Raw genomic sequence first — 8,844 nt, 5'->3', positions numbered from 1 at the left:
GCAGCCCAGCTCCAGGTTGAGCTGTTGTTCAGCATCTTAGCTGTGGAGGGCAGTGTCACTGGCCCTCATATGTGGGATCTGAACTGGGGCCCTCTGGTGTCCCAAGCCAGTTCTTAACCAACGCGCCACTCGGCCGGCCTCTGTTGTTATTCTTTACTCCCCCACCCTTTTGTTCTGCACACAATACACAAAACGTCCAGAAGCCACACAACCCAGAGATGGGGCCTGGCTTTTTGACTGAAGCTGAAGTTTTCAATCCTCATTCAAATCTGCATATGATCAACAACTAAAGATCTTAAGAAGGTGGCCTTGTGTGATTCAAGGAATTGATTCCAAGGAGACACTTAGCACTGCATTGACTTTTATAGCTTGCCCCACCTAAGTATTACCATCTGACTTAACGAATGCTTCGACATCCATGGTCACGAATGATCTTTAAAACCAAGTTCTCTTTTCAATAAGTTGGGGTTTGTTATTGTTTTGTTTGTTTGTTGCATTCTCTTTCCTCTTCTCTTCCAAATTGAAAATCAATTATGTTTTCATGCCTAATTAGCTAGGCAAATGGTGTGATGTTTCTTGAATGATAAATGTATAGTGACAGTAAAGCAGAAATGCTTAGAGATGGTGATCAAAATTTTGTAGGCTGCCTTACTGCCTCCTTTTCAAAATGGCAAGACACAGAATGGAGAGCTTTGCAGTTGCTTTGTCTGCATCTCCCTCCCTTTAACCTCCATGTTACAGGCGAGTTCTGAAGAACTCTCAGATAGTTCTGTTGTGCAGCCTCCATCCTCTCACCTCTGCTAAGTCTTATGCAAAAGGCACATCTTATTCCTGTTGGCACAGATGAGGATGTGTGTTTGTCAAATACCTATTCACCACCTCATTCTTTAATACAAAGGGGGTTGTACCCTGAATCTGGAAATAATTTTAGATTTTTAATTTTTTCCCCTTATCATTTCATGTTTTTTTTTCATCTGCAGGTTCAACCTAATTTCCTTTCAATGAAAGAATGGGTTTCCATGGTGTTTGATACTCTTCTGGTCATTGTGGATAGCCATTACCAACCCAGGGGACAACTTTTTTCCTCGTTTTATTATGTAAGTCTGAGAAGTAAAAAATGATTAGAAAACCCAAGGGTTGACTCTTCTCCTATCCATTGTTCACATGAAGTCCATAGTATCGTGTAATGATTCTCAGCCTTAGCTGTACATTAGAATCACCTGGGGAACTTAAAATATATATAGTATATATAACTGAAAAATGAAATACTGATGTGTAGGCCTCACCTCTGATTTAATTGCTCAGGATAGGCCCTGGATATCAGCATTTTGGAAACTTTCTAGATTACTGTAACATGTCCAAGTCAAGAACTACAGTTATAATAAAATGAAAATTGCCTGAAGATGGGATATCCCGAATTTCTAGTCATGGTTTTTTCATTTCAGGGTGTGCGCGTGCATGGGCAGTTGACTTAAGCTCTCAGGACCTTTGTTTCCCTCTGTATAAAATGAGGCAATTAAATAATGTTATCTATAGTGATTGTAGCCCTAGTTTCATCCCTTATTAGTTTTGTGACTGTTGATGCATTGTCTTAATTTCCTAATCTGTAAAATGAAGGTAAAAACTAATGCTTTGCCAACTTTATAAAATAGTGTGAGGATCAAATTATATAATTTATGGAAAAATATTTTGAAAGCTGTGAAATACTCTATAAATACAAAGTAATATTGTTGATCATAAAACAAGCACCTGTTACTTAGTCATTTTCTTTCTTTATACTTGTATCCTAAGATCTGAAGCAAAGTGAAAACACATTTTTGTTGTTGTTGTTTATGTTTTATTTTCCCTTTACTGGCTGTAGTGCATGCTTTATTTCTGTGTCTGCCTGAGATTATTTTGGATCTGCCTTATTACTATCCATTGTTTAGGGAATTATAGCGATCATGGGACAATCAGCTGAGTGGCAGAGGATTATAGTTGATTTGAATAAAAATATAACACTGTTGCTAAAATCATGAATTTAGCCTAAAACTCCACTGCCTTAGGTCTTCTCTGTGTGTGTGTTTCTGTCCTGCCCTTGGGTGGACCTGGTATGGATTTATCTGGGTCTTAGGGTCTGGAACAAGATTTTTAACTGTACTTGAAAACAAAAAGGTGACTTACTAGATAACGTAGAATTAAATTGCTCACAGAAGTACTATCTTTACGATGATTTGTTTTCTGTCAGAAGTGTTCTTATTTCTTTAATAATGGATGGAAAACTAACTAGCTTATATGGAGATCTTTGCAATAGCTATCTGGTTCAGATATTTAGCAGGACAGGATATTGTATGAGATTTCTAATAACACTGCTTAGTTTTTGCAAACCAGTAAAAATAATCTTACTAGCCAGCTCAGGGTTGCCTTTTACCTTTGTGAGTTTTGCATTATTATACTTCTTGAAAGTCCTGCTTCAAAATTCACTTTCTTTATTTCAGTGCCCTAGCAGCTGGGTCATTTTGACTAGTATGGTCTTACAATAGTGATATATTAACACATTGAGGACAGGGCATTTAAATGTATAGATGCAAATCTGCATCACCTGTCCACAATGTTAACTTAAAGGATACCTTAGCACATGTTTCATTTTTATCCTTAAAGTACTAAAGCTTAGAGAGCAAATGAGTATAGAATTAAAAACACTTTTTAATGTGATTTGAGCACAAGTGAAAATATGGCCTTTTAGTGTGTCTGAAAATTTGAAGTGAGGAATGATAAACGGACTTTCATCCCCACTTGAGACATTTATAAATGTATATAATATCTGGTGGAGTTCTCTAACATGGGATTCTTGTAAAAGCTGTTCATATTCAGTTGCTCTGTCATTTTATTAGGGCTGTTACTCATTTCTTTTCCCATAGTTACATATAGAAGGGCACATTAGAGCTCTCCATTTCATTTCCAATAGCTGATTATTGCTTTGTAACCAGAGGCTTTTAGGATTTCAACTTCCTTTTTAATTAAAAGGAATTAACCCCCTGTAGGAAATAATCCATCTACTGGGGAACGTTCCCACCAAAAATTTTGGGAAATCTGCCAACAGGTCCCTGTGCTAAATTTACACTTATCCCTTCATACTAAACTTAAACTGTTCTCCCCGCCCCTTTTCTTTCTCTTCCAAAAACTCCTGGCTTTCTGGACATTTATAATGTGGCTTGGTGGTTCCTCCAAGCTTGGATACCTTCACTTTGGGTTTTTCATTATATATACATGTGGGCTTTCAACACACTGAAATTGTTTCAGGCTTTCTAGTGAGGGAATTCACACGCTTTAAAAAGTAGACACTTGTAATTTGTTTTTTCAATTTAAAAGGATATTATTATTTAACTGATTGTTTAGTAGCAAATCATTTCAGTACATAACCTATAAACAAGCACAGAAACAGATTTTTTAAAATTGTTTCTTTGTTGGGCAGGGGTGAATCTAAGAGGAGCTTGTATTGTTGCATAGTGCTTTTGTGATAAGGTTTGTTTCCTTCATGTTTTAAACAAAAGGCCAACCCCCTGTGTTCTTTCTTTGGCATGTCCTAGAAATCCTACTCTGGTGAAAACACAGCTAGTGCCATCGCCCGTTCCGCGGCTGCCACGGCTTTGTCTCTCCTTGTGCCAGTTTTCATTATCTCTTGCAAAGAGAAGGTTGAGGAAATCCTGAACATGCTGACTGCCAGGTTACCTGGGAAACCAAGTGCTGATGAGTCTCAAGCCGTGCAGATCCACATGGGCCTTGCTTTGGGGATGTTTCTCTCTCGCTTGTGTGAGGAGAAAGTCAGGTACAGTTTATTAGAATATCCTTGCTTTTCCTCTTTGTGATTTAGGTGAAGGATTTTACACACACACACACACACACACACACACACACACACACACACACACACACACACACGGACATAAACATTATATCTGAGCTGTATGTGCTTGCTAAAGTTTCTGAGATGGTCAAGTTGATCATTTATTCTCTTTTATGAGGGAATTTGTCTTTCTAAAATACCATCACATAGATATTAATGGATTTTAAGGATTGCTCTTATTAGAGTGATAGATTACTTGAAAATCATTTCATGCTTAGATGAAAGCTGTGAATACATCTGTGTAATAGATATGAGGAAAAGTCTAATCTTATGGCGCCATAAATAAAGGAAAGCTGCTTTTCTTCTCTGGGTTTATAAGGGAGAAAATAATTGCTGATCCTTTATTTATATCACTGTAAAATGGGAGGAAAGGATTGGGGTGTCCCTTGTGCCTGAGTGTGTGGGAATCATTGAATCACCTGAGAACTGTATGTACCCGGTTTTAAATATTGCTTTTATCCTCTGCCCTGGCTACAGTTTTATAATCCTTAAAGAGTCTTAATCTGTGTAAATTATACTGTGCACTTTAGTTAGTTTGATGGCTCATTTTTTGGCCTGCTAGCTTTATCCATGAATGGAGCTAATAGACCCAGGTGGGAAGTTCCACTAAATGGGCAAGTTTTCCTATACATGAACCTAGTTTTGTTGTTCCTTATATTTAATCTTTATTTTATAACAAATCATAGAATTTCATACCTCCAGATTTATTGTCGTGTTGTACAGCATGACTATTTGAGTATCACGAATATTTAGATGTCACTGACTTGGAATTTAGCCCCATTTTCCGGCATTGGAAATAGGATAGTAGGGAGAGACATCCTGTTGGGATGTTAAACATTGTTAAACTGCCCTGGTTGGCAGAAATAAGCTGTCTATCCAAAGGCAAGAAACGGTGTTGATGTGGATAAATTGGATGACATGATGCTATATATAGATTTCAGTTTAAAACCAGTGGTTAAGTTTCTATTTGTAATTTACACAGTTTTGTGCAAATACCAATATCTGAAACCTTTCTGAGAACTGCTATTGATCTAGGGAAATACCATATTTCAGGTAATCATTTTCAGCTCTTGGTAACATCTGTCAGATGATTAGGAAGATCTGGCTTAGTCTTTGTGATCATAAGTGAAACATTTCCAGAATACTCATTTTGTTCTATTCCCCAGTTTTAGAATACATAGGCCTGGCTCTGGACCTGAACAAAAAGCTCTCCTTTGCATGTGGATTGACTGTTACATATCTTGTGTGTGTGACAGCACACAGTCTTTTTAAAGACTTAAAACTTGAAAGTGATTTTTTTCCCTTTGCTACTATGCTACAAATGGCAGTCTCTTCACCATCTGTGTTCATGCTCTTTCTTCAGTATCTTTTCAAGCAACATGTTTTACAACTAAAAATGAGCCATGGCAGTTTCATTCCAGGCAACTCATTTTATCCTACCCTGGCTCTGGCCCGCTTTTTCATTAGTTTTGGATGAGCTGCTGCTGGGTGTAGGGCTTGACAAGCTAGTGTTTGTGGTTAATTAATCATACTATCTGGAGAAACGTATGGTGACTTACCTAAAGCATTTATTTCTGGTTCTTAGATTGCCATCCCCCCCCCCATCCTATCTGACTTTGCAGCTGCAGGAAACCCTGGGGAAGGCCACCAGGAAGCTCTTCCCATAACTGAGTACCCTCAGCATAACTGCAAATTTTACCTTGGCCTTCATGACCCTGTTTGATGACATCCTCCTGTTGGCTGGCATATTAGTACTGCAGCCACTAGTCTAATTATTCATGGTTCCCACCTTCCTAATTTCTTGGAGCAGAGGGATGTGAAATATATGCCTTTGGTACTGACAGATATTTTGCTAGATAATGACAATGTCACAAGAAAATGACATTTTTGGAGAAAGTTTCCATTTTTCTAAAAATTAAGGTAAATATTTTGAGAGCTATTGACTCTGAATAGTCGATGACATCAAATAAGTGGTCCAAAATGGCCCCTTAGGCGAACAGGATTAGGACAATATGTTGGTCTCGAGAATGAAAAATCACCTTATAAAAGAGAACTATGACAATCAAAATTTTTTTTTTGTTTTGCTAAAGCTTATGAAAAAGTCACCTGAATTTAAACTCCAGTCTAGAATGTATTCAGAAAAGCATATTATTTCAAAGCTTGCTTCTGTCACAGCTCCCAAACTAGCCTTTGTTTAGCATATTTAAGTATATTTTACTCGAGAACGACTGTAATAGGGCTTATTTAGTTAAAGCCAGTAAAATGTGTGTGTGTGTGTGTGTGTGTGTGTGTGTGTTTCCATGTTTTCATTGTTCAATGTAGTCCTTGGCCTTTGGTGAAACCACTGTAGTCTCGGTTTGAGCAGCCATTACTGAACCTGCTGTCTGACTGCTCAGCATTCCTGGGGCTGCATTCCACTCAGCATGGGCTGAGGCAGTAGCACAAGCTGACATGTGGGAACCCCTTGATAATCAAGTGTCGGTGATGAAGCCCACCACTCTGCCTGAAAATACTACCTTTGAGTTTATTTTACTATACAAGTCATAGTTCTCACCAAGACAATTACAAAATTCACGTCAATTACTGTGTAAAGGCAGAAGAATATAGGGCTGGTGTTTCTTCCAACCCCCACCCCCTTTAAAAAAAATATGAGTAAAAGAATGAGCTTATAACCTCCACAACTGAGACATAAAATCAGAAGTCACAGTCATTGCAAGAAAGAGATTTGGAATGATTATTGATAATATCAACTTAATGGGCTTATTAAATATTCTGAAGAAAATCACTTTGGCATTCTTAGAAATATTTTTTTGAAATTCTGACTTTTTGTGATTTAATTTGAATGGGCTGAGTTTGCAACAACATGGATGAACCTAAAGGGTTCTTCCTAAGTGAAATAAGTCAGAGAAAGACAAATACCATATGAGTTTACTTACATATGGAATTTTAAAAAAGGAAAACAAACAAACAAATAAAACAGAAACAGACTCATAGATACAGAGAACAGATTGATGGTTACCCAGAGGGAAGGGGGTGGGGAAATAGATGAAAAAGGTGAAGGGGAATCAGAGGTACAAACTTCCAGTTATAAAATAAATAAGTTAGGGGGATGTAATGTACAGCACAGGGAATATAGCCAATAATATGGTAATAACTTTGTATGGTGATAGATGGTTCTAGACTTATTGTGGTGATCACATTATAAGGGATATAAATGTTGAATCACTCACCATTTGTACACATGAAACTAATATCATATGCCAATTCTACTTCAATTACAAAAAAGTTTGAATGAGCTGAGAAAATGCAAAAGTAGCAGCTGTAGGGTTGATTGGTTTGCAAATGATTATAATGTTCAGAAACCCAATTATTGAATAAATTATCTGACTCACTTTCTCTACAAAATAAGTATATGGGAATCATCAATATTATTGTTACCTTTAAGTTCTTTTTTAAAAAATGGATCTTCAGTAAAATGTTGAGAGCAAAATATTATATAGTAAGTTGAATGGCTTTAAATAATTCATTTTTCCCTTCTGGTCTTTACCCAGCGATATATCTGGCCAACAGATGAACCTTCTTCTAATGAAGTCTTTGGATGCCCTGGAAAACTGCTGCTTTGACACTAGTCTTGAATACAAGTACATTGATTCCATTTTCTCTCTAACAGATACTTAGAGATTAGTTCTCTGCCATAAATTCTGTATTCTATGGTAAAATACTTGTAAGACCTGATTTTGAATTTTTTTGCACTTTTCAGTAATAATAAAAAATCTGTAATTAAAGCTTACTTGTTCTGAAAACCATGTTTCAGCAATAGACAATTTGCTTCAATACAAAGGAGCAAATGTCATTTTGTGGCTGTCATTAAGTTACTAATACCTTCACCCTGTCTTGTACGTATCATATTAAGCATATATCTGGGGACTTGTGTGCATGATTAACCTTTTCAAAGAAACTATTCTTTGAATTTGATTGGACTAAGAAAACATTCCACTCATGGTTTAGATTTCCCTGTGAAATCCAATGGCTGAAAAATCAAAATGGAAGCAAACATAGGTTACCCCAGGGGCTCCCAAACTCCTCAATATTAATAGAGCCTTTTCTTCCCCCACAGATGTCATACTTTTTAAAGATTTTTGTTTATTAAACTAAATACCTTAAAATTTAATTTATTTTTCTCATCCTAGTCATGAAAGAGAACAGAAAGGAAAAGGAACAATCAGAAAAGAATACCTCAAAAAGCAGTGTTAAACATACTCGTTTAGTGAGACATTTAATGTTTCAGTGTGTGGGAGAATATATGGTTTTATTAGGCTTTCCAAAGTATTAATGCTGCTGAGGACTCCTGTGTACCTTTTTACACCTCCACATGTTTTGGAAGCTCACTTTTGATCCCTTGGAGTTCATTGTTACTTGGAAACTCAAAACATTATACGCACTAACCTCCAATTTATTAACTTATTCAATTTTTGCTATTATGGGCATTGTTCAAATAGGAGGTAAATCAGTGTTTACATTTCTGGCCTTCAGGAACTTATGATCTGAAGTTACATTTACACCATCTAGCCTGTTTAGTTCAGACTAACGGAGGAGTAAATGGTAGAAGTAGCTCCATGTATCAAGTGTTTCATCATGAGTAAATAGGGGTCTTCTTTCAGATAAGGCTAAGATTGGATAAGAACAATTGACACCCAGTTTATCACAAAACACTTTAGAGATGAAATACCATGTTAAGAGTATGGTTTTGATTGTGGAAAAAGAGGATTCAGTGGCATGATTGAAGTCTCTTGAATATAGGAAATGATTAATACAAGGGATAGAGCCATTTAACTGTTACTGGGTCCAATGAAGAGTTATTTTTGAGCCTAATACATGTATTGATGGATTGGTAGTGATGCCTTTTACAACCAAAGAATAAGATATCTCTCCCTCTCAGTCTCCCTCTCCCTCTCTCT

At 36.8% G+C, this 8,844-nt stretch overlaps 1 protein-coding gene across 1 annotated transcript in view; it reads left to right on the top strand.

Annotated features, from left to right (window-relative positions):
* The window catches only part of FOCAD (focadhesin), a 302,193-nt gene that overhangs the window by 237,272 nt on the left and 56,077 nt on the right, over positions 1 to 8,844 (top strand). Inside the window, exons 26-28 of the mRNA XM_019668206.1 lie at positions 981 to 1,097; positions 3,570 to 3,808; positions 7,438 to 7,527. Of these exons, the coding sequence (XP_019523751.1) occupies positions 981 to 1,097; positions 3,570 to 3,808; positions 7,438 to 7,527 (446 nt within the window). The remainder of the gene's footprint in view (positions 1 to 980; positions 1,098 to 3,569; positions 3,809 to 7,437; positions 7,528 to 8,844) is intronic.

The sequence above is a fragment of the Hipposideros armiger genome, unplaced genomic scaffold (genome assembly GCF_001890085.2).
Source record: "Hipposideros armiger isolate ML-2016 unplaced genomic scaffold, ASM189008v1 scaffold_520, whole genome shotgun sequence".
In the NCBI taxonomy this organism is placed as follows: Eukaryota; Metazoa; Chordata; class Mammalia; order Chiroptera; family Hipposideridae; genus Hipposideros; species Hipposideros armiger.
This window is presented reverse-complemented; position numbering and strand designations above follow the sequence as displayed.